This window comes from Oncorhynchus mykiss, chromosome 23 (genome assembly GCF_013265735.2).
Source record: "Oncorhynchus mykiss isolate Arlee chromosome 23, USDA_OmykA_1.1, whole genome shotgun sequence".
In the NCBI taxonomy this organism is placed as follows: domain Eukaryota; kingdom Metazoa; phylum Chordata; class Actinopteri; order Salmoniformes; family Salmonidae; genus Oncorhynchus; species Oncorhynchus mykiss.
The window spans coordinates 38,662,907-38,690,714 of NC_048587.1; the positions used below are offsets into that span (position 1 = coordinate 38,662,907).

Here is a 27,808-nt window from a genome sequence, read left to right on the forward strand (position 1 = left end):
TCTATTTAAAACATGTTTACATGTTCCTTCTCTTGGTCATATTGTCTGTCAATCATTAATCTCTTGCTCTAGTAGGTGATATTACAGTGTTAACATGCGTTTCACTGAATTTGATGCATTTGCACCTGTGTAGGTGCTTCTTCAGAGTGGTGGTATGCTACCAGTCTCAAAGTGCAGGCGCTCAGATTGCAGTACAGGCACTCAGATTGATTCTAAATTCCCTTGTATCATATTTGGCAACCTGGACTCAGGAGTAGATGTAACACAGTAAATATAATTCTGAGACACTCCAATGAGCATGACATTTTTGTGTGGTATGTAATAATTTGTGCATGTCCATCACCCTTTTCGTAAAATATGTTATCAATTGCAATCTATACACTATGTTACGAATTTTCAAAATGTATGATATTTTATGAACTCCAATTTGTGTGGCAAACGTTAGCTAGGTGGCTAACAATAAAATTAGCTAGGGGTTAGGGGTTAAGGTTAGGCTTAAGGTTAGTCATTAAGTTAAAGGGTTAGGGGGAGGGTTAGATAACATGCTAGGTAGTTGTAAAAAAAAAATTGTAAGTAGTTGTAAAGTAGCTAATTAGCTCAAATGCAAAAGTTGTCCGTGATGATATTTAACACACAACCTTTAGGTTGCTAGACATTCACGTCACACGTCTGTCTACATGTCCACCCCGACCGACCACCCTACTTTTTTTGTTGTTGCCTTAAGCAGCCTTCTGTCTTATGTAACCATACCAAATGTAACATAATACTAATTTGAGTGTCTCGGATTTACATTTACTGTATTACGTCTACTCTATGAGACCAGGCTGTATATGATGGTTGAGTCCAACTCTTTTTGTTGGATACAGGCTCCCTCTACTCTTCCCTCTCTTGCAATCTCGTAGTAGCCCACAGTACACATTCTTGCTATCCTTGGATCAAGGAAACCTATTTGGGTCTCTGCTCGTCAATCTCGTATCTCTGCAGTAGCATTTCTTGATGATATGAGAGCTAATATAGGCGAATCCCTGCACCATAGGCGTCACATCTTCTTGCCAAAGCTGGATCTCTATGTATTTTTGTGATCGTTGAACAAAACCCAAGAAACCGGGGGCTGCGTGGAATAACAACGAACATGACTGCGATGGGGAAATTTAAGCATACCCTGCTTATTTTTGCATGTCTGATTACCGCAGCTAACGGTAAGTTAAAATCCTTTCCATATGTGGGGTTTGCTCTATAGAGACGTGACTGTGTCATACGTCTAATCTGACGTTTAATAGTTTGAGAAAAACTTGCATGTATGCAATATATCCAGAGCCAAAACGTTTCTCAATTAGCCTACAGTGATTATTAAACGCCTGATGAATGACGGTGACTATTTATTGTCTTTTCATGGTAGTCTATTGATAATTGATAATTTGGGCATCATTTCAGTTTTTATATGTGCTTTTGACTGAAACCTGACGTCGGTCTCATTCTTGCATTTCCGAGAGAGACTGGCATGCCGTTGCACAAGTGCCTCATCAATAGCGCCTTTATGAGCATTTTACTTCTCCTCTGACAAGTGAATGCGCTCTCCAATGGTTTTAAGTGTTTTAAAAAGCCACATTCGTGTGAAAGAAACAATGGCAAAGGCTTGTGTCACTTTAGCCTAATCATGAAATCTCCGTGGAGGCCACCATTAATATTCCTCCACTAGCCAAATTAATTATTTGTTATCAGACTGTTATTTTTTGTTCTTTCACCATGGATTGTAAAACAATCCCTTCATGATTATACCAGTGGTTCTTATTCTCATGTACTTTTCATTGCCATCATTGGATTAATCATGTAGGCCTATATGGACGTGTGTACTTCTTATTTGAAACTGTTTTGGATCCTAAAGATTCGTTTTTATTGATCACATCTGTACTTTCATGTAATTTAGTTTAAACAATGTCTCTATTTTTTAATGGTAAACCATAGAAGTACAATGATGGGCAATTTGTGAATATTTGTAATGGTTCATGAATATTGCTAGTAATGAAAATACGTTAGTAACTTGGCAAATAGGCTATCATCAGTGTCGTTTTCTTTGTAATGCCTCTTAAAATGTCAGTTTCAATCATGTAGATGTACTGTAATTGAAGGGGAGAACCAGTACTGAAGAGGGGAGGGGGTTGGGGGTAGAGTGAGATACAATATTGATCATAAGTTCAAGACTAAGTCTATAGTCGACCACAGTGGCCATTGTTGAATATTGAATATATATCAGTAGTATCTGTGGTCGTAGCTAGCTGGCTGCTATGCATTTCTGAACCAGATGTGCATTCCAATGTTGTTCTGACAATAGGCAGTAATGATAATGACATGCCTCAAATTCAGGTTCATAGGCTATTTCAATTGCTACAGTCTACCCTAACATCCAACGTTAATCCCGGGAAAACCTTATGGAACACGTGTTGACAAGGAAGGCTCACTGCATAGTTTGTTGTAACATCTGAACATTTAATTATTGACACAAGTGATTCAACATCGTATCATGTCATTAAAACTAGGCCGTTTTGACAACAGACGGTTACATAGCAGGCTTAGCTATATGACTATGACTATTGCTGTTTGTGTATGACAATTGTTCTGTAGCAGCCTATATATTCACTCAATGTTTGTCTTAAGTAGTAAGGAATGGAATTGCACATGCGGGCATAAAGGACATCACACTGCTTGCCTAGCGAGTACCACTTTTATGGATTCGTCTCACAGTGAGGCTCAAACCGAGGACCTCTGCCTTGCTAGCACACGTGACTGCCTTCCCAAAGCATTTTACCAGTCGCGCCACACAGAACGCTAGTCATTCAGAGACACAAGTGGGGACACTTCAGTCTGAGGTGTAAGTTACACATCCCCATGTGCAACATAGGCTATATGTTTCTAAACTGATGAGTGTCTGAACCTCTGAACACAACACCCTCAGCATGCTTACAGGTCATAGGCCTACCTCCTGGCAAAGGGTAAACCCCAGACTCCAATTAATAATATTTTGACCCACAATTGATAGTGAAGTGCAGTTTCATCATACCTCCCACCCACACCCACCCAATCCTTTAGCCATATTAGGCAAGGTCCCATGTTTGTGCTGACATTCAAGTGGATTCTAGATGCATATACGGGCCATAAGGACAACTTCCACTGACTCTCGCAATACTTTGATCACATCCAATTCTCCTAGATATCATTTAATGAATCATTCTTCAGAACTCACCCATCACAGGCTAACTTGCAGATGTTTTTTTTGATGCAGCAATTGTCCTACTCTCTCCTGTGCTGGTCAGTTTATGTAGTGCAGCTGGCATTTCCATAGAAACAGAGAACTTAGTCCAAGTGGTTTATACTCATTGTAAGAATCTGGTTTGAAATGACACAATGACAGAGGTCAAATATTTTTGTTGGACTCAGTAAGACTTTGTGATGGCCAGTGGTGTAAAGTACTTAAGTAAAAATAGTTTAAAGTACTAATTAAGTAGTTTTTTGGGGTATCTGTACTTTACTTTTTATATTTTTACCAACTTTTACTTCACTACATTCCTAAAGAAAATAATATACTTTTTACTCAAGACATTTTCCCTGACACCCAAAAGTAATCCTTACATTTTGACAGGAAAATGGTTAAATTCATGCACTCATCAAGAGAACATCCCTGGTCACACCTACTGCCTCTGATCTGGCAGACTCACTAAACACAAATGCTTTGTTTGTAAACTATGTCCGAGTGGTGGAGTGTGCCCCTGGCTATCCATCAATAATAAAAACTAATAAAAACTGTCCCATCTGGTTTGCTTAATATAAGGAATTTGAAATTATTTATACTTTAACTTTTAATACCTAAATATATTTTAGCAATTCCATTTACTTTCGATACTTAAGTATATTTAAAATCAAATACTTTTAGACTTTTACTCAAGTAGTATCTTACTGGGTGACTCACTTTTACTTGAGTAATTTTCTGTTAACATATCTTTTACTCAAGTATGAAAATTGAGTACTTTTTCCACCACTGGTGATGACTTCCTCTTACATTAGGCTAGCATCCTTCGTCATGGGATACTGTTAAAGAACGAGTTAAGGAGTCGCTTGGACAAAGTGGCATTGCGCCGGCAAGGCAGTTGCCATTAGATTATTCAGTCTCTCACCTTCATTATAGCATTGGTTTTCAAGTTCTTCAAGTTTCAATGTCATATGCACAAGTACTGTACAGTGAAATGCCTCTCTTGCCAGCTATAAACCCAACAATGCAGTAATCAATAACAATGTAATGTTAAAAATGACATAAGGTAGAACAAAAACACACAAGAGATAATAATAAGAACATGAGAAAGTAAGCAAGCATAATATATACGGTGTCAGTCAGTTCACATTTACAATGTGCATGGATACGGGCGTCATAAAGGTAGATATGTAGATAATATAGGGGTAAGGTGACTAGGCATCAGGATATAAGATACCTGGTACTCATTTAGCCCTCCTGATATATTCATATGAAGCCTCTACTTTCTGCAGAGAGGGGCCTAATGTGCATGAATCATACGTCAAACACTCGTTTTTCAACTCCCATAATATTTAGTTTTGAGTGATACGATTTCCAGAGGAATTAACAACGCTGCAGGCATTTTCAGTGGTTCCCAGGCTTGTGAAAGAAACATTTGTTTTGTCACAGCTGTGCCATCAGAGTTAATGACAATGCTGCATCTCAAAGTCATGTGGGGACTTTGGGCGGACATGGCCTAATTAATCTTTTTTTATCATGCAGGATGTTATAGATTATTCTAATAGAATGCCCCGTACACATTTCAGACCTATGTCATTGTAATGCCAATAATAAGTTTATGGTTAACAAATACATGTGTTTATTAATTTATCTATAGGATAGAAAGTGAGATCCCTGATTCACAAAAATTCTAGTCTCAACTGTTTGCCTTATTCTGTAGACTACAATGTACAGATTGAGACCCTATGATGATGGTAGAGATACAGTGCCTTCAGAAAGTATTCACACCTATTGACTTTTTCCAAATGTTGTTGTGTTACGGCCTGAATTTAAGATTACATTTATATATTTTGTCACTGGCCTACAGACACACAACACCCGATAATGTCAAAGTGGTATTACGTTTTTTGAAATGTTTACAAATGTATTCAAATGATAAGCTGAAGTGTCTTGAGTCAATAAGTATTCAATCCCTTTGTTATGGCAAGCCTCAATATGTTCAGGAGTTAACATTTGCTTAACAAGTCACATAGTAAGTTGCATGGACTCAGTGTGCAGTAGTAAATTATTTTTGAATGTCTACATCATCTCTGTACCCCACACATATAATGAATTATCTGTAAGGTCCCTCAGTCGAGCAGTGAATTTCAAATGCAGATTCAGCCACAAAGACCACAGAGGTTTCCCAATTTCTCGCAAAGAAGGGCACCTATAGGTATATAAACTCAGCATAAAAAGATGCTGTCAACTGCATTTATTTTCAGCAAACTTAACATGTATAAATATTTGTATGAACATAACAAGATTCAACAACTGAGACATAAACTGAACAAGTTCCACAGACATGTGACAAACAGAAATGGAATAATGTGTCCATGAACAAAGGGGGATCAAAATCAAAAGTAACAGTCAGTATCTGGTGTGGTACTGCAGTGCATCTCCTCCTCATGGACTGCACCAGATTTGCCAGTTCTTGCTATGAGATGTTATCCCACTCTTCCACCAAGGCACCTGCAAGTTTCCAGACATTTCTGGGGGGAATGGCCCTAGTCCTAACCCTCTGATCTAACAGGATCCGACGTGCTCAATGCGATTGAGATCCGGGCTCTGACATTCCTGTCTTGCAGGAAATCACGCACAGAACGAGCAGTATGGCTGGTGGCATTGTCATGCTGGAGGGTCATGTCAGGATGAGACTGTAGGAAGGGTACCACATGAGGGAGGAGGATGTCTTCCCTGTAATGCACAGCGTTGAGATTTCCTGCAATGACAACAAGCTCAGTCCAATGATGCTGTGACACACCGCCCCAGACCATAACGGACCCTCCAACTCCAAATTGATCCCGCTCCAGAGTACAGGCCTTGGCATAACGCTCATTCCTTCGACAATAAACACGAATCCGACCATCACCCCTGGTGAGACAAAACCGTGACTCGTCAGTGAAGAGCACTTTTTGCCAGTCCTGTCTGGTTCAGCAACAGTGGGTTTGTGCCCATAGTCGACGTTGTTGCCGGTAATTTCTGGTGAGGACCTGCCTTACAACAGGCCTATAAGCCCTGAGTCCAGCCTCTCTCAGCCTATTGCGGATAGTCTGAGCACTGATGGAGGGATTGTGCATTCTTGGTGTGACTCGGCAGTTGTTGTTGCCATCCTGTACCTGTCCCGCAGGTGTGATGTTCGGATGTACTGATCCTGTGCAGGTGTTGTTACACGTGGTCTGCCACTGCAAGGACAATCAGCTGTCCATCCTGTTTCCCTGTAGCGCTGTCTTAGGCGTCTCACAGTATGGACATAGCAATTTATTGCCCTGACCACATCTGCAGTCCTCATGCCTCCTTGCAGCATGCCTAAGGCACGTTCACGCAGACGTGTTTTTCAGAGTCAGTCAAAAGGCCTCTTTAGTGTCATCAGTTTTCATAACTGTGACCTTAATTGCCCACCGTCTGTAAGCTGTTAGTGTCTTAACGACCGATCCACAGGTGCTTGTTCATTAATTATTTATGGTTCATTGAACAAGCATGGTAAACAGAGTTTAAACCCTTTACAATGAAGATCTGTGAAGTTATTTTGATTTTTACGAATTATCTTTGTCTTTCAAAAAAATCTAAAAATCTTCATTGTAAAGGGTTTAAACTCTAATGTCCTGATAAAGGGACATTTCTTTTTTTGCTGAGTTTAGGTCAAACAAAAAATGTAGACATTGAATATCCCTTTGAGCATGGTGAAGTTTTTAATTATACTTTGGATGGTATGTATCAATTCACCCAGTCACTATAAAGATCCAGGCATCCTTCCTAACTCAGTTGCCGGAGAGGAAGGAAACCGCTCAGGGATTTCACCATGAGGCCAATGGTGACGTTAAAACAGTTACAGAGTTTAATGACTGTGATAGGAGGATGAGGATCAACGTCATTGTAGTTAATCCACAATATTAACCTAATTGACAGAGTGAAAAAGAGGAATCCTGTACAGAATAAAAAATATTCCAAAACATGTATCCTGTTTGCAACAAGGCACTAAAGTAATATGCACTTTTTGAGAAATACAAATACAATACAATACAATGCAATACATTACTGAGTAGCCATATTTTCAAGCATAGTGGTGGCTGCATCATGTTATGGGTATGCTTGTAATCATCAAGGACTGGTGAGTTTTTCAGGTAAAAAAAATAAACTGAATGGAACTAAGTACAGGCTAAACCTGAAAACCTGTTGCAGTCTGCTTTCCACCAGACACTGGGAGGACAATAACCTAAAACAAAGCCAAATTGACACGAGTTGCTTATCAAGAACACAGTGAATGTTCCTGAGTGGGCGAGTTACAGTTTTGACTTAAATCTGCTTTAAAATCCATGGAAAGACTTGAAAATGGTTGTCTAACAATGATCGACAACCAATTTTACAGAGTTTGAAGAATTATGAAAATAATAAATGTGCAAATATTGTACAATCCAAGCTCTCAGAGTCTAACCCAGAAAGACTCGCAGCTGTAATCGCTGCCACAGGTGTTTCTAACATGTATTGACTCAGGGGTGTGAATACTTATGTAAATGAGATATTTTGGAATTTAATTATCAATAAATGTGCATACATTCCCTCCCCCCAAAATTAACTTTATCATTATGGGTTATTGTGTGTAGATGGGTGAGAATGAAAATCGATTTAATCCATTTTGAATTCGGACTGTAACAGAATGTGGAATACGTCAAGGGCTATGAATACTTCCTGAAACAAGCAATGTAGGGAACATCTTAAAAATCAATTTGATGCAATTATTTGCCAGTATATGCTTAAAACCTTTAAGTGTATTGATATTGTAAACAAAGGTGAAATTACTGTAAAGCCTATTTGCACCGAGGCAGGGTGCGGGGTTATAATACAAGCAGGGTGGTAGCTTAATTTACCAACATAATACAGGCCATCTTGTGCATGTTTGATTGTCCAAGGCAGATTCATGGTGACAATTAGGTGATAGAGTCGTTGCTTAACTACAAGACATTGTGAATCCGTCAGACCACAAACCTTGCATGCAAATGTGACATTCTAGAATCTAGACATTGATGGGGAGGGAATCCAGTCATAGAAAGGCACTTTTTTTATTCAAACAAGACTGACCTGTTTGAATTGTGAAACGGCCTAATTAAGCAGAAATATTGCCATGATCAGAAATGTAGCGTCAGTCCTTTACTTTACTTCATTTTTGTTTCTTGAATGTAGAAACTGGATATTTTCCTGTTAATGGCTATAGTCTATGTACAAATGATTATACAGTAATGAACATGACTTAAAATAGTCTTGATTGGGCATGGTTCAGATAGTTTTGAAGAGCTCTAACCTACATTTCAAAGAGATGTCTAGCCATTTCCGCCATGGAGCTAGTGAATCAGTTGTGTGCTTGCACCAGCATGAACACTCATGAAACTCTATTGAATCTTTACTGCCTGCTATTTTGTATAATAGTATTTCTTCTACTATGGCACTCTTCAAGACAAACTTACTATAAAACAAAGGCTATACATGTAATTTATTGATGGTGCTTTTTACACATATGTATACTAACTACTTTGAGTTTTGTAACTGATTCTGGAACATGTACATATAATTGTTTTACATGGAAAAACATGTACATTATTAGAATAATCTACAATTCTTAGAAGAGTAAAGATGCATAGCTGTCCATTGCCATTTTAGACTCTAAATTGTGTAATCAGTAAAATAGATTCCTATTTATAGTTACAGTGCTTTGCAAAAGTATTCAGCCCCCTTGGCATTTTTCCTGTTTTGTTGCATTACAATCTGTAATTTGAATTGATTTTTATTTGGATTTTATGTCATGGGCATACACAAAATAGTCCAAATTGGTGAAGTGAAATGGGAAAAAAAACTTGTTTCAAAAAATTTGAAAAAATACAAAATGGAAAAGTGGTGCGTGCATATGTATTCACCCCCTTTGCTATGATGCAACTAAATAAAATCTGGTGCAACCAATTACCTCCAGAAGTCATATAATTAGTTAAATAAAGTCCACCTGTCTGAAATCTAAGTGTCACATGATCTGTCACATGATTTCAGTATATATACACCTGTTCTGAAAGGCCCCAGAGTCTGCAACTCCACTAATCAAGGGGCACCACCAAGTAAGCGGCACCATGATGACCAAGGAGCTTCCCAAACAGGTCAGGGACAAAGCTGTGGAGAAGTACAGATCAGGGTTGGGTTATAAAAAAATATCAGAAACTTTGAACATCCCAAGGAGCACCATTAAATCCATTATTTAAAAAATTGACATAATTTGGCACCACAACAAACCTGCCAAGAGAGGGCCACCCACCAAAACTCACGAACCAGGCAAGGAGGGCATTAATCAGAGAGGCAACAAAGAGGCAAAAGATAACCCTGAAGGTTCTGCAAAGCTCCACAGCGGAGATTGGAGTATCTGTCCATAGGACCACTTTAAACCGTACACTCCACAGAGCTGGGCTTTACGGAAGAGTGGCCAGGAAAAAAGCCATTGCTGAAAGACAAAAAACAAGCAAACACGTTTGGTGTTCGCCAAAAGGCATGTGGGAGACTCCCCAAACATATGGAAGAAGGTACTCTGGTCAGATGAGACTAAAATTGAGCTTTTTGGCTATCAAGGAAAACGCTATATCTGGCACAAACCCAACACCTCTCAGCACCCCTAGAACCCATCCCCACAGTGAAGCATGGTGGTGGCAGCATCATGCTGTGGGGATGTTTTTCATCGGCAGGGACTGGGAAACTGGTCAGAATTGAAGGACTGATGAATGGCTCTAAATACAGGGAAATGATTGATGGAAACCTCTTTCAGTCTTCCAGAGACTGGGACAGAGGTTCACCTTCCAGCAGGACAATGACCCCAAGCATACTGCTAAAGCAACACTCAAGTGGTTTAAGGGGAAACATTTAAATGTCTTAGAATGGCCTAGTCAAGGCCCAGACCTCAATCCAATTGAGAATCTGTGGTATGACTTAAAGATTGCTGTATACCAGCAGGAACCCATCCATCTTGAACGAGCCAGAGCAGTTTTGCCTTGAAGAATGGGCAAAACTCACAGTGGCTAGATGTGCCAAGCTTATAGAGACATATCCAAAGAGACTTGCAGCTGTAATTGCTGCAAAAGGTGTCTCTACAAATTATTGACTTTGGGGGGGGGGGGGTGAATAGTTATGCACGCTCAAGTTCTGTGTTTTTTGTCTTATTTCTTGTTTGTTTCACAATAAAATACATTTTGCATTTTTAAAGTGTTAGGCATGTTGTGTAAATCAAATGATACAACCCCCCAAAAAAATATATTTTAAATCCAGGTTGTAAGGCAACAAAATAGGAAAAATGCCAAGGGGTGTGAATACTTTCTCAAGGCACAGTATACACTTTCCATTGAAAAATATTGATTGGACAGACGGATGCAAAGTTGAGAGCCAAAAGCATAAATTATTTAGCAGACAGCTGGCGCTATGTGGCAGCAGAATCTTTTATTTGGAGTTTGTGACAGCCACCTCATTTCCCACACAAGGTAAATGGAGAGTTTTGTGACTTCGAAAATTGTTCCCTGTCCAGTTATTTCACTTCTTTGGGCACTAGGTCTGAGGCCCAATTATGCATTTAAAAGACCCCTCTTATAAACCACGTTTCCATTGACAGTTGTGCAAGTCAAGTAATACCGAAAAAAAAAAAACGAAAAATCACGACACCTGTGATGGAAACGGAAGTTTTGGTACAATTTTATAAATGCTGGCAGATAATTTTTTTGTTCAACATGGTGGGATCTTTTGGTGTTGATAAAATTAATTATGTGAGAATGGCAGTGGAAACACCTTTATGCGCAAATATTGATATAATAATATATCAAATTAAACTTGGAGTCACGCGATGATATGGTGTGTGGTCCTCCAACTACGACTCGGGAAACCTTGCAGTTTATTAGTCTGCAGATGAAATAAATTATGATGAACTTCACAGGGTGGTGAAAGTGCATGGTGATGAGCTTGATGCACCTTTCTAATAAATATTGAGGGTCTTATTCTGGTGACATGATGATTGTTGCTTGACTGCCATTTCACAACTAAAAATATTCTCACTCTTATCCATAATCATCTCATCATGTAGATGAGCCTACTCGCACAGCCTACCCGCACTGTATCTGCGAGCTGTTGGATAGAGCGCACGTGCCAAGACCAGAGTAGGCACATTTGCTATTTAATGCAACAATTGTGACAAAACTATCAGTAGAGTTGAAAGTGCAATGGAAAACATTGTATTTTAGATTTTTATTCAGCGCATGAAAACATAAGCATAAAAGTACATTGTGTGCACTAAGTCATCACGCACTGATTTTCTTTATACAACAAGTCAGTTTGGTGGAAACACATCCCTGTTGGGAAAATCCACGTTTTCTTTATACAACAAGTCAATTTGGTGGAAACACATCCCTGTTGGGAAAATCCACGTTTTCTTTATACAACAAGTCAGTTTGGTGGAAACACATCCCTGTTGGGAAAATCCACGTTTTCTTTATGCAACAAGTCAGTTTGGTGGAAACACATCCCTGTTGGGAAAATTCACATTTTCTTTATACAACAAGTCAGTTTGGTGGAAACACATCCCTGTTGGGAAAATTCACATTTTCTTTATACAACAAGTCAGTTTGGTGGAAACACATCCCTTTTGGGAAAATCCACGTTTTCTTTATACAACAAGTCAGTTTGGTGGAAACACATCCCTGTTGAGAAAATTCACGTTTTCTTTATGCGGATTGTAGAATACTTCCATGAAAATATGTTGCCATTTGGATGGAAACCTAGCTATATATAACCAATAAGGCTATTTGCATTTCAAAGCAGACAGAGTCAGCAGAAATTGTGTTGCATTTTTCATATTTTAATGTGATTTTAAGGTTATCGAAATCAGAGGCAGAATAAAAGAAAGGCTGGATGGCTTGGAACTCCAAAAATATGCATTTAAAGTTAGTGGCTGGTTGGCACAGTTTAGGGATGAAATGTTGAAGTTGTTCTCTCCCGTTTGGTGATTATCAGGATGTATGGTATATGACAATTAAAATGGTTATGTAGGCTACTCTGATTTTCAGAGGAGAAATGTAGCGCATTTAAAATGGATATGTCAACACTTTCTACAGACTCTGTGTACTGTTCAAATCAAACGTTATTTGTCACATGCGCCGAATACAACAAGTGTAGACCTTACCTTGAATTGCTTACTTACAAGCCCCAACAGTGCAGTTCAAGAAGAGTTAAGAAAATATTTACCAAATAAACTAAAGTAAAAAATAATAAAAAGTAACAATGAAATAACAATAACGAGGCTATATACAGGGGGTACCGGTACCGAGCCATTTGATTAATTGTTCAGTTATCTTATTGCTTGGGGATAGAAGCTGTTAAGGAGAATTTTGGTCCTAGACTTGGCGCGCCGGTACTGCTTGCCGTGCAGTAGCAGAGAAATCAAATCAAATCAAATGTATTTATATAGCCCTTCGTACATCAGCTGATATCTCAAAGTGCTGTACAGAAACCCAGCCTAAAACCCCAAACAGCAAGCAATGCAGGTGTAGAAGCACGGAGAAAACAGTCTATGACTTGGGTGCCTGGAGTCTCTGACAATTTTATGGGCTTTCCTCTGACGCCGCCTATTATATAGGTCCTGGATGGTAGGAAGCTTGGCCCCAGTGATGTACTGGGCCGTACACACTACCCTCCATAGCGCATTACGGTCAGATGCCGAGCAGTTGCCATACCAGGTGGTGATGCAACCATGCTCTCGATGGTGCAGCTGTAGAACTTTTTGAGGATCTGGGGACCCATGCCAAATCTTTTCAGTCTCCTGAGTGGGAAAAGTTTTTGTCGTGCCCTCTTCACGACTGTCTTGGTATTTGGATCATGATAGTTCGCTGGTGATGTGGACACCAAGGAACTTGAAACTCTCGACCCGCTCCACTACAGCCCTGTTGATGTTAGTGGGGGCTTTTTTGGCCCTCCTTTTCCTGTAGTCCACGATCAGCTTCTTTGTCTTACATTGAGGGAGAGGTTGTTGTCCTGGCACCACATGGCCAGTTCTCTGACCTCCTCCCTATAGGCTGTCTCATCGTTGTCGGTAGTTCATTGGTGATGTGGTAGCACTGTTGTGTCGTCAGCAAACTTGACGGTGGTGGAGTCGTGTTTGGCCACGCAGTCGTGGGTGAACAGGGAGTACAGGAGGGGACTAAGTAGGATCAGCGTGGCAGACGTGTTGTTGCCTACCCTTACCACCTGGGGCGGTTCTTTATATTGCCATGTGAGTGCAGTTCTTTGTGGTGGCTGTATGGTGGAGGAATACTCTACTGCTGCGATCATATTTAATCGGCTTTAAATGGACTGTGATTTCTGAAATAACCACTGGGAATTGTGAAATGTCCCACAGTCAATGTCATCTCAGTGGTTGGAATGGAGGTGCTTTGGCATCAAGGCTCCAGTGGTGAGCAATATTAAAGCTCCTTGACCAGATAAGAGATGGACCGACCTTGCACCAGGTTAGACAGTTGTTTGGAGGCTTCAGTAACACACTTAAGGCATACAGATAATATGCATGATGATGCAGTCATCATACATTCTAAGAATGATCAGCATTCAGAAGAATCAACATTGTTACATGGAAAACATAACAAAAGTCCAGGAAAAACTTATTGGCACTAGGTTTACTGTTGATAGATGCAAAACCATTCCTGACAGGGAGATATTTTACCTTCATTTAACTAGGCAAGTCAGTTAAGAACAAATTATTATTTTCAGTGACGGAAAACATGGGTTAACTGCCTGTTCAGGGGCAGAATGCCAGATTTCTACCTTGTCAGCTCAGGGATTTGAACATGCAACCTTTGCGGTTGCTAGTCCAACACACTAACCACTAGGCTACCCTGTCGCCCCATACAGGCTAGCTCTACTTAATATATCTTATGGCTGTCACTCAGGCTATTTATGGATAACCCTTTATAACTATGGATAACTATGGACATGTTCAAAGGGTTATGAGGCCCTAATGGGAAGTCTCATTGGTAGAGGTAGATGCTATAGTTCTGTAAAAATATTGTAATTCTATTTCATATGCATTATTTCTCCTTTGGTCTATTTTGAGATTCAGTGTATGGTAAACCCAGGGGGGTGAAGCCCAGGGTGCATATTAAACACAAGAACAATGAAGAACAATGTTTACCTGAATTCTCATGTGACTTTGCTGGGGCCGGTTGCTCCAGTTGGTTGTAAGTGGGTCGTAACTCTATGTCCAATGCAAAATGTACTCTACGCCGGACCTACAAATTATACCTGTTTGGGCGTAAAACCTTCTATGAGCTACGACTGGGCATGTCCACACAGCTGTTCATCTATAAATATGTTAAAAGTAGGCCTACTCCAAAAGAGTAGAAATGTATGAAATATAGATGCAGGCCTACAGTATAGGAGTAAGACAAACTGTATTAGGATTGTTTAGCCTTTAGAGTCCTCCTAACTAGTCAGATATGAAGAGGTTCTCTTAAGAGGATTCTAAAGTTGAGGTTAACTAGTCAGATATGAAGAAATTCTCATGACCTCTCCTATAATTGGCTAAACGTTACCAACAGGTGGCTGCGTTTCCTAATAAGGCAGTGTGCTAGCACTTCTTGAGTGACATCAGAATGTGAGAAAGAAAATGAGGTTGAGAATCAAGTGTGATGAATCCAGGCTAATTTCTGATCGCTATCTATAGCTATTAGACAGTACTAGCTAATATATTGTGCTTTGTGAACAGCTGATCAAATTTTACAACCTGCGTGGAACAATGTTAGAATCATATTAGACACATCAAAGTATTTTTTTTGCGTAAAAGCGGTTTTGTCAGTAATGTCACGGGTATCAGTGACCATCTAGCTAAATCAAAGTTGAGCACTTTCAGTAGCATATTGGCTAAAATCAGCACTTTTAATTTTTTAAAGAAAAAACAAACAAAATATATTTAACAAGCATTAGATTAAGTTTAATAAGCAACATATTTAGAGATCAAATCCCTCTTCCTTACAAGTCGTAGGCCTACGTCTTTCCAAAAATACAGCATAAAAGAACACATACAGGAAATTGTATTTTTTACCGAAAATGTGATTATCTCACCTATTCTGATTGCACTGCAGAAAGTGGCTCAGTGTAAATAAATCATTTATTTGGTAAAATAGGAAGAGAATACTGTAGACATCTGATTTGAATGAAGGAAATAATTTAGCAAAAATGTAGATAGTCCATTAACTCATGCACTTAACAGCTCTGCAATATGTAGTCAGTGAGAGAATCATAATCAGACATCACACCCAACAACATTCTGGTGATTTACCCTAAACCTATCAGTCTCATCAAAAGTTCTCATGAATGATGCTTGGCCTAATGTACATTTACATCAATGTGTTTACTCCTGCTGCAATTACAGCCATCAGTATTGGACATTATACTTTGTGTTTAGCTTACCTGAATGCGCAAATAGCAATGGAGTATTAGTCCAATATCACACATCAGCGATTTATCACTGATCACCTGTTTATTACCTCCCCTATATTTGTCAGTTCCCTTGCTCTGTTCCCTGCTGCTGCATTAATTATTTTTTGTCTGTATTACTCGTTTGCTGACGCTGTTCCTGTCTCATTCCATGTCCGTTCAATATTAAATGTTTGACTCCCCGTACCTGCTTCGTCTCCAGCGTCATGTATGTGACATTAGAGACTAAAAACTTTAGATCATTGGCTGTTTAGGATAGACCATAGACCTAACAATTGGTTGTCAACTTTCTGACAACTTCTAAGGATGTACAGTGCCTTGCGAAAGTATTCGGCCCCCTTGAACTTTGCGACCTTTTGCCACATTTCAGGCTTCAAACATAAAGATATAAAACTGTATATTTTTGTGAAGAATCAACAACAAGTGGGACACAATCATGAAGTGGAACGACATTTATTGGATATTTCAAACTTTTTTAACAAATCAAAAACTGAAAAATTGGGCGTGCAAAATTATTCAGCCCCCTTAAGTTAATACTTTGTAGCGCCACCTTTTGCTGCGATTACAGCTGTAAGTCGCTTGGGGTATGTCTCTATCAGTTTTGCACATCGAGAGACTGACATTTTTTCCCATTCCTCCTTGCAAAACAGCTCGAGCTCAGTGAGGTTGGATGGAGAGCATTTGTGAACAGCAGTTTTCAGTTCTTTCCACAGATTCTCGATTGGATTCAGGTCTGGACTTTAACTTGGCCATTCTAACACCTGGATATGTTTATTTTTGAACCCTTCCATTGTAGATTTTGCTTTATGTTTTCGATCATTGTCTTGTTGGAAGACAAATCTCCGTCCCAGTCTCAGGTCTTTTGCAGACTCCATCAGGTTTTCTTCCAGAATGGTCCTGTATTTGGCTCCATCCATCTTCCCATCAATTTTAACCATCTTCCCTGTCCCTGCTGAAGAAAAGCAGGCCCAAACCATGATGCTGCCACCACCATGTTTGACAGTGGGGATGGTGTGTTCAGCTGTGTTGCTTTTACGCCAAACATAACGTTTTGCATTGTTGCCAAAAAGTTCAATTTTGGTTTCATCTGACCAGAGCACCTTCTTCCACATGTTTGGTGTGTCTCCCAGGTGGCTTGTGGCAAACTTTAAACGACACCTTTTATGGATATCTTTAAGAAATGGCTTTCTTCTTGCCACTCTTCCATAAAGGCCAGATTTGTGCAATATACGACTGATTGTTGTCCTATGGACAGAGTCTCCCACCTCAGCTGTAGATCTCTGCAGTTCATCCAGAGTGATCATGGGCCTCTTGGCTGCATCTCTGATCAGTCTTCTCCTTGTATGAGCTGAAAGTTTAGAGGGACGGCCAGGTCTTGGTAGATTTGCAGTGGTCTGATACTCCTTCCATTTCAATATTATCGCTTGCACAGTGCTCCTTGGGATGTTTAAAGCTTGGGAAATCTTTTTGTATCCAAATCCGGCTTTAAACTTCTTCACAACAGTATCTCGGACCTGCCTGGTGTGTTCCTTGTTCTTCATGATGCTCTCTGCGCTTTTAACGGACCTCTGAGACTATCACAGTGCAGGTGCATTTATACAGAGACTTGATTACACACAGGTGGATTGTATTTATCATCATTAGTAATTTTGGTCAACATTGGATCATTCAGAGATCCTCACTGAACTTCTGGAGAGAGTTTGCTGCACTGAAAGTAAAGGGGCTGAATAATTTTGCACGCCCAATTTTTCAGTTTTTGATTTGTTAAAAAAGTTTGAAATATCCAATAAATGTCGTTCCACTTCATGATTGTGTCCCACTTGTTGTTGATTCTTCACAAAAAAATACAGTTTTATATCTTTATGTTTGAAGCCTGAAATGTGGCAAAAGGTCGCAAAGTTCAAGGGGGCTGAATACTTTCGCAAGGCACTGTATAATTATCTTTAAAGGCTTCACCCATCATTTTAATTTGGTACATCTTACAGTAGTCATACAAAATAGAAACTGCAGTCTCTCTCTCTACACATAGTCTGCTAAGTATCAACAGGTAAGAATCATCACGTGATAAAAAACTGTGGTGTTCTGGATGATTCTTTGACACCTTCAATAGAGAACTGAGGACAACTGCAGTGTTTGACAATAGAAAATAACAAGCATTGTGTTATGTTATACATGCAGCACAGATGCATTGACAGTAATTGGAGCCAAATATCTGAGGGTAGAGTATCTCACAAAGAAAAGCTTTAGTAGAGTCTTACATGAAGTAACACTTCAACAAAATGCCAGCAACCTAATCAAAATTCTCTAAAGGGCAAAATATTGCCAAAAATAGGAGTTGCCAGCTGCTTGGTATTTGACATTTACCATTTGAAGGTGGATTTTACTGGACTATTGCAACTTTCTCCTCAAAACTACGTGGGCATATTTCAAATATTGTACTATCTTAAAGTAATTACCCACTGAAAATTGCACATTCTGTTAACTCATATACAAAGAAGGTTTTTGACTCGTCCTCTACTCGTATGTGGCCAAAACATGGAGAAGAATATATACAGTGCCTTGCGAAAGTATTCGGCCCCCTTGAACTTTGCGACCTTTTGCCACATTTCAGGCTTCAAACATAAAGATATAAAACTGTATTTTTTTTGTGAAGAATCAACAACAAGTGGGACACAATCATGAAGTGGAACGACATTTATTGGATATTTCAAACTTTTTTAACAAATCAAAAACTGAAAAATTGGGCGTGCAAAATTATTCAGCCCCCTTAAGTTAATACTTTGTAGCGCCACCTTTTGCTGCGATTACAGCTGTAAGTCGCTTGGGGTATGTCTCTATCAGTTTTGCACATCGAGAGACTGACATTTTTTCCCATTCCTCCTTGCAAAACAGCTCGAGCTCAGTGAGGTTGGATGGAAAGCATTTGTGAACAGCAGTTTTCAGTTCTTTCCACAGATTCTCGATTGGATTCAGGTCTGGACTTTGACTTGGCCATTCTAACACCTGGATATGTTTATTTTTGAACCATTCCATTGTAGATTTTGCTTTATGTTTTGGATCATTGTCTTATTGGAAGACAAATCTCCGTCCCAGTCTCAGGTCTTTTGCAGACTCCACCAGGTTTTCTTCCAGAATGGTCCTGTATTTGGCTCCATCCATCTTCCCATCAATTTTAACCATCTTCCCTGTCCCTGCTGAAGAAAAGCAGGCCCAAACCATGATGCTGCCACCACCATGTTTGACAGTGGGGATGGTGTGTTCATGGTGATGAGCTGTGTTGCTTTTACGCCAAACATAACGTTTTGCATTGTTGCCAATTTTGGTTTCATCTGACCAGAGCACCTTCTTCCACATGTTTGGTGTGTCTCCCAGGTGGCTTGTGGCAAACTTTAAACGACACCTTTTATGGATATCTTTAAGAAATGGCTTTCTTCTTGCCACTCTTCCATAAAGGCCAGATTTGTGCAATATACGACTGATTGTTGTCCTATGGACAGAGTCTCCCACCTCAGCTGTAGATCTCTGCAGTTCATCCAGAGTGATCATGGGCCTCTTGGCTGCATCTCTGATCAGTCTTCTCCTTGTATGAGCTGAAAGTTTAGAGGGACGGCCAGGTCTTGGTAGATTTGCAGTGGTCTGATACTCCTTCCATTTCAATATTATCGCTTGCACAGTGCTCCTTGGGATGTTTAAAGCTTGGGAAATCTTTTTGTATCCAAATCCGGCTTTAAACTTCTTCACAACAGTATCTCGGACCTGCCTGGTGTGTTCCTTGTTCTTCATGATGCTCTCTGCGCTTTTAACGGACCTCTGAGACTATCACAGTGCAGGTGCATTTATACAGAGACTTGATTACACACAGGTGGATTGTATTTATCATCATTAGTAATTTTGGTCAACATTGGATCATTCAGAGATCCTCACTGAACTTCTGGAGAGAGTTTGCTGCACTGAAAGTAAAGGGGCTGAATAATTTTGCACGCCCAATTTTTCAGTTTTTGAATTGTTAAAAATGTTTGAAATATCCAATAAATGTCGTTCCACTTCATGATTGTGTCCCACTTGTTGTTGATTCTTCACAGAAAAATACAGTTTTATATCTTTATGTTTGAAGACTGAAATGTGGCAAAAGGTCGCAAAGTTCAAGGGGGCCGAATACTTTCGCAAGGCACTGTATATATACATATATATATATATATTAAACACCTCAAACAGACCATTTAGAAATGCTTGCTATTTCCTCATCGAACATGATGTCATCTCCCTGAGGAGGATGAGCTGGCCAATCAGCTGTCTACTTGTATGAATATTTCTTATGACATTGTTGTTGGGTTATGCCCACAACATTTCAACACATAAAAGCTGCTTGAAAGCTCATGTTGTAAGTAATTATAGGTCATATTTTATAGAACTCTGGAAACATTGCAGTTAATTTAAATGTGAAACTTTTTTGTGAAAGTATTTTAGAAATACCACGATGCACTATAGACCCACAATCGTTTGGTCGACTGAAGTTCCTTTCAGTGTGCTGGAGTTTACATCACAGGGACTCAGAGAAACAATGGTTATAGAAGTTATACTTTAAGGTGTTCTGATTGACTTCTCCAGACATACTAGGCCTACATTATTCAGTTCTCCTTCCCAAACGCCTGACTGACTATTTTACCTCCTGAAAAATAATAGGAAAATACAAACCTCATGGTAGGTAGCACTGATGTGAGCTGTGAGATGAATGCCCAGATATAATTTGATTTCTCACAGTAAAAAACAGTGATAGTGACACCCACCTATTGGCATGTTTGCAGTTAGAAATGAAACTTGGACCACATCCATTTTTGTAACAATTCAACTATGGCCACGCTTCCATGATTAAGAACATGAGCTTGGTTTGAGATATCAGTCTGTTGGATACTGTAGATCTCAATACTTCTGTCTGATATTGGTAGGATATATTTGATAAAAAATAGAAAACTGTACTATAGATCCACACTTCAGTTTCCTGTGCTAATGTTCACCAAAATAGACCCTACACCCAGTTTTTTGTCATTCCATGGAAGATCACAGTACTTTTTGACCAGGCATATTCCACCATTTTTGTGACTTTATTTCATGCATAAAATAACCAAAAATTTGATCTGATAACTAATTGTATCATTTTGTTGTAATTTGTCTCACAAAAGCAACAATTTACAATTGTTGCTAAGAAGTTACAATTGTTGCTATAAAAGGTATGACAGATATCGGCAGATTTGATGACCCCCCCACTGTGATGTACCTAAATCTATCAACTGTAAGAAAGCGCTTTAGTGCTTTTCTCCAGGGTATTCACTTTAAGTGTTTAAATGAATGTTTTCCTTGTGTTTGAGCATCATTATTCCAAGTGTGTCTTGTTTCAACTCAGCTGTAGGTAAAACGTGCAACTAATATGAATTGGGTTACCATAAAGTTGCATTCCTCCTGTGATTTTACAGTTTATTTAAGTAACAGATGGAGTTTGTAATGAAACGTCATTGACATTTGTTGAGGAAAATTCTAGAAGCATATGTTGGAAACTTAGGGTGATTTGCACAGCACAATTTCTTCTGAATCAATACGTTTTGAATCGTCACAACTTGCATTACTTTCAGGGTCGTATTATTTATATTTGTGTAGGTACAGTATGCCTGTGAAATTGTCTAATGTTGAATGTAGCTATGTACAGTCAGTCTCAAGCACTAGTCTAGGACAGTTACACAGTGATATTTAATGGAGAACATACTTTGAAGAGAGAGATGGTCATGAGCTACCTGTTGGATGCTTTTGTCACCACAGATGTAGACTAATGGGAGATTACATGCACCTGCGTGCTAAAGCAAACTTGCTGGCAACCAAAAACCCACAAGAATAAACCACCCGATCAATTTATCTGTGATTATGATACCAGATAGCTGTGTCTAGGTTCTCTACTCACGTCCCCAATGAAATATCAACCTATCCGGATCATCGGAAACAGTAAGGCTGATGAATTTAAAAAATACTTCTCAATAAAGTAGAATAATAATGAAGTAGAAGGCCTATATTTCATTTGAAAAAATTCACCTTAAATGGCTAAATAACATATGCCATTTGAACTAACTTTATTAGCCTACATTTTTATCTGATAAAAAATATATAGATTATATAACTGAATCATGATTGACTTGATTTACTTACACATTTCAAATATGGACAGTCCAGGGATATTTATGTCTCAACTTGATATGATTTAAAAACAGTTTTATATAATGGATTACTACATAAATTGAAATAAAATAAAATAAGAGTAGGCTACAACTCCATTTTTCCATTCATACAACGTGTCAGGTAAATTGCCACAGCAGATTTGCCATGGTAAACAAGGAAATCATTTATTTCAGTTGTACGGAATGATTGTTAATAAATCAATAAATCGCCCTTAGTCTTCTCAAAAACATCAGCTTTTAGGGAACGGTAATGAGGTGACCAATAACGGTTGCAATTGAGATCAGCTGTGGAGGTGAAATTAGTGCATATTGATGGTTTAACGAGAGATCAGCTGGCAATAATTTGGTGGCCATTGAAGGTTGCAATGGATCCAATTTGACCGCAGGCAGTACTTTTAGTTAAAGGTCCAATGCAGAAGTATTTTTTATCTCAAAACATTTCTGTCTAACAAGTACCTTACTGTGATTGTTTTAAATTAAAATTATTATCAAAAATAACTTAGCATCTTAGCAAAGAGCACATTCTCAAGCAATAATTTTTCTAGGACTATCTAGGAGTGGTCTGAGTGGGATGGGGAAAACTGAAAACTAGCTGTTATTGGCAGAGAGGTTTGGAACTCTTTTTTATTGGTCTATTAACTAATTTACCGCCTGGTGATGTCACCAGACAGGCCAAAACTCGATCCCATCAAAACAGCCTGAAATTTCAAGTGGCCTTTCCAAACGGCTCTTAAAATTCTATTACCATAATTTAAAAAAGGAGGTTATTCAAATAGAGAGATTTTTTATGCTCCCAAAAATGGGGAAATTATATTATTTTATACTAATACCAGGGGTGAAAGTAGAATTAATTTATTCCCGGTATGGGACCTCCTATAAGTGCATGCGCTTGTCAAACAATCACTTCAAAGGTTTCCTTTACTAGTCCACCCGCACACGTTCATCCCTTCGCAACTCATTTCCAGCCTCTAAACAGTGGTTAATGGAAAGACATCAGTTACACAAAACACCAAAAAGGGTAATGACATTTGGCAATTGTCATTAAGACAGAATTTATGCGTCCTCCGCTGTCCGCGGGCATCTCGGCCACTCATATCTACCTTAGCAAAATATCTGTGTTCTCGTCGAACCACATCGCATTTTGGACCGTAGGCTATACCACCCATTTTCAAGTCCATTCGCAAATTTGTAATGCCTCTGACATGTGGATGTGATAAATAGTGGTGTAATAGCCTACAGTTTTGACATTTTGTTTTAATTTTTGTAATCGGCTCATGTTTTACTGGTACGGCGTACCTCCACTATTTATTTTGCCGGGACGCCATACCAGACCGTACCACCTTACTTTCACCCCGAACTAAGTCAAACCACATGTTTTTAATAGGTTTCAATTCCGGAGACTGAAATGGCCATTGCAAAATGTTGGTTTTGTGGCCAATTAACAATTCCTTGGTGGATTTTGATGTGTGCTTAGAGTTATTGTCTTGCTGGAAGATCCACTTGCAACCAAGTTGCAGAGGCAAACAGGTTTTTGGAAAACATTTCCTGGTACTAGTAAAGTTCATGATGCCTTTGACGTTACAAGGGCCCCAGGACCAATGGGAGCAAATAAGCCCCATAACATCCAAGAGCCATCACCATTTTACAGCAGGTATGAGGTTATTTTCTGCCTATGCATTCGCATTTCGATGCCAAACCCACCACTGGTGTGCTTGGCCAAAGAGCTCTATTTTCATGTCATCTGACCAAAGCACCGGTTCCAATCGAAGTGGCAATGCCTTTTAGCAAACTCCAGTCATCGACATTTGTTGGATGACATGAAAATAGAGCTCTTTGGCCAAGCACACCAGTGGTGGGTTTGGCATACAAATAAGAATGCATGAACAGAAAAGAACCCCATAACTACTGTAAAAATGTTGCAATGGACATCTCAGTCTCCGGACATGAAACCCATTGAAAACGTTTGATTTGAAGAGGGCAGTCCATAACACACTAAGGATATCAAGGATGATATTACTTGTTAAATAAAATCTTTATCTGAGCAATTGTATTAGTATAAAATAATACAATTTCCAAATAAAGCTCAGTATTTGAATTATTTATTTTATAGTAATTTTTACAAATTTGTATCAAGGGTGTCAATCATTTCAGACCCCACTGTATAAAACACCAAACAAATAAAATGTTCAGTTCACTAGGCCTTTAATAATTATTGTTCATACTTTGTAAACTAACTTGGTTTAAAATGAATAAAATTAAGTGGAATGTTAGTTGCACTTTATATGCCCCTTGCACAGGAGGTACCAATAAGGCTGCCATGGAATTATGGGAACTTGTCTAGACGTATTTTTGATTGATGTCTGACGGACTTTGACACTAAGTCTGTTTGACTGAAGTCTGTATGACTGAGATTGTCTGTCCCTGACAACATCCCAGTGCATGCTACTCCATAGTAAATTGGGCAAGAAGTTCAAGAAATTCCCTTCATATAAAGTTTATTCTTGACAGATTTCTGCTATGGTTCTACTCCATGACTGGAGATAGAGATCATAATGACAACATTGTTAGAAGGGAGAGAATGAGTAGTATGGAGCCTGTGAACCTTTGGCCCTCTCGTTTCACAGTACACAGCACTCTACCGTGGAGCAGTATCAGAGTATCAGAGCCCCGGAGTCCGGCCTAGCCAGGGATGTGTTCACCACAATCTAATGAGCTGTCAGGGCGGAATTGATGGTTTAACACTGGCAATTTCTCAATTCACAGCTCAATGTAAATCGTCACAGCATAAAATACAAAGCGTGAGCTGGTTTATTATAAATGGCTAGAGAAAGAGTTGGCCAAAAGATTGGCTGTCAATTGTAACAATGCCATTGGATGCCAGGAGTCACGCCGATAAACGTTTTTGTGTAAAACTGTTGTCAACTATCCCTACTGAAAAAAACTGTTGGTCGCTAAATCCGGCGAGAACTGGGACCATGAAAAAATAGCTAGCTGGAGCTCATCTGAGCAGTAGGCCAGATATGCCCTCACATGCTATATACTTAATAATGATTGGTTTTGGTTCTGCCCACTATAGTGCTGCCCGGTTAGAATGTAACTTGGTCACCACCACACACACACACGCGGACACAGCTGCTTCCATTGGAATATTTTTTATATCAGTGTGGTTATTACAATGGACGCACAACACTTAATTAGAAAGGCAGCATGTGAAAAGCCCGTCAGCATCAAACAGTATTTCTCAAGACGGTAAAACACGCTTGGTTGGTTGGTGAGTGATTGATAGGTCTGAAGGCCAGTCATATTAAGAGAGCCGGACATTTTTTTTTTTACATCTACAGCTTGTTGAATACATTATAATGCTTTTACAACACTTGAGGCCGCAGGTATATGGTTTTGGTCGACTAAATGCAGACCGGAGCAAGGTACTGTATTTAAAATAATTTCAAAAGTAGTGCAACTGCAGGGTGAAACGAGCCTCTAAAGTTCAATACCTCATTACTTGGTGTGGAAAAATGGTTGTGACCAGAAGGTGAGTGCAAAAGTAACATTATCAGCAGCACTTAAGATATACAGTATATCACAAAAGTGATATACCCCTCACATTTTTGTAAATATTTGAGTATATCTTTTCATGTGACAACACTGAAGAAATGACACTTTGCTACAATGTAAAGTAGTGAGTGTACAGCTTGTATAACAGTATAAATTTGCTGTCCCCTCAAAATAACTCAACACGCAGCCATTAATGTCTAAACCGCTGGCAACAAAAGTGAATACACCCCTAAGTGAAAATGTCCAAATTGGGCCCAAAGTGTCAATATTTTGTGTGGCCACCATCATTTTCCAGCACTGCCTTAACCCTCTTGGGCATGGAGTTCACCAGAGCTTCACAGGTTGCCACTGGAGTCCTCTTCCACTCCTCCATGACGACATCACGGACCTGGTGGATGTTAGAGACCTTGCAGTCCTCCCCCTTCCGTTTGAGGATGCCTCACAGATGCTCAATAGGGTTTAGGTCTGGAGACATGCTTGGCCAGTCCATCACCTTTACCCTCAACTTCTTTAGCAAGGCAGTGGTCGTCTTGGGGGTGTGTTTGTGGTCGTTATCATGTTGGAATACTGCCCTGCGGCCCAGTCTCTGAAGGGAGGGGATCATGCTCTGCTTCAGTATGTCACAGTACATGTTGGCATTCATGATTCCCTCAATGAACTGTAGCTCCCCAGTGCCGGCAGCACTCATGCAGCCCCAGACCATGACACTCCCACCACCATGCTTGACTATAGACAAGACACACTTGTCTTTGTACTCCTCACCTGGTTGCCGCCACACACGCTTGACACCATCTGAACCAAATAAGTTTATCTTGGTCTCATCAGATCACAGGACATGGTTCCAGTTATCCATGTCCTTAGTCTGCTTGTCTTCAGCAAACTGTTTGCGGGCTTTCTTGTGCATCATCTTTAGAAGAGGCTTCCTTCTGGGACGACAGCCATGCAGACCAATTTGATGCAGTGTACAGCGTATGGTCTGAGCACTGACAGGCTGACCCCCCCACCCCTTCAACCTCTGCAGCAATGCTGGCAGCACACATACGTCTATTTCCCAAAGACAACCTCTGGATATGACGCTGAGCACGTGCCCTCAACTTCTTTGGTCGACCATAGCGAGGCCTGTTCTGAGTGGAACCTGTCCAGTTAAACCGCTGTATGATCTTGGCCACCGTGCTGCAGCTCAGTTTCAGTGTCTTGGCAATCTTCTTATAGCCCAGGCCATCTTTATGTAGAGCAACAATTCTTTTTTTCAGATCCTCAGAGAGTTCTTTGCCATGAGGTGCCATGTTGAACTTCCAGTGACCAGTCAGTATGAGGGAGTGTAAGAGCGATGACACCAAATTTAACACATCTGCTCCCCATTCACACCTGAGACCTTATAACACTAACGAGTCACATGACACTGGGGAGGGAAAATGGCTAATTGGGCTAATTGGGCCCAATTTGGACATTTTCACTTAGGGGTGTACTCACTTTTTTTTACATAATGCTGACAGATCCTGAAGGGACATATTTGTTGTTACTGTAGATGAATCAATAAAAATAACACCACGTATATAAATCACTGAGATTAATTCTAATGTTTGAGTGTGTAAATAATTTAGTGATGTAAATAGGAGATTTACATACTAGTTATGCACACATCTCATTGAGGTGTTACGGACGCTAAGGCTTAGGGCACACAAATATTGACATCTCACTGATACATGCAAAACCATACCTATCCATAAAATAGTTTGAATCTCAACCATTTTTAATTCAGACCAGGATTGTTTAAGTTTTGTAATGTTTGAATTTTGCAATGTGATATGATTGAATTAGAGCCTTAAAACAGTGTATGACAAAAGGGCTAACATCTGTGTCATGGCCTTAAGGCAAATGGAAGATAACCTTAGCGGTTGATTTGCTACCCTTGCAGTGATCTTACTTCCAAAAGGTTGCTCATTATTCCCACATTGGAGAGCTAGTTGGGTATGCAAACACCATACCTTTTATTAATGGCAGTAGTCAAGTTTCCAGATAAGCACATCAACTTGTGTAGACTCAGGCAATGCGGCATTCACTCCTGGGCTGTTGTAGATTAAGCAGCTTCTGACAGCCTTGTTTCATACTTAATTGGACTCCTATCACCGCAGATTACAGGATATGTTTCCTTTCTGTCTGGATGCCACACAACATTGAGAAATAACTCCGCTTGGTGAGGGTTTTCTTTAGCCTTTCAGTTGTGCTTTTTGTGTTTTTAGAGTGTGTGGGT

At 39.6% G+C, this 27,808-nt stretch overlaps 1 protein-coding gene across 1 annotated transcript in view; it reads left to right on the top strand.

Moving 5' to 3' along the window:
• Positions 1–872: 872 nt before the first annotated feature.
• LOC110502713 (CUB and sushi domain-containing protein 1) overlaps positions 873–27,808 on the top strand; it is a 510,046-nt gene continuing 483,110 nt past the window's right edge. Inside the window, exon 1 of the mRNA XM_021580963.2 lies at positions 873–1,199. Within this exon, the coding sequence (XP_021436638.2) occupies positions 1,133–1,199 (67 nt within the window). The 5' untranslated portion in view covers positions 873–1,132. The remainder of the gene's footprint in view (positions 1,200–27,808) is intronic.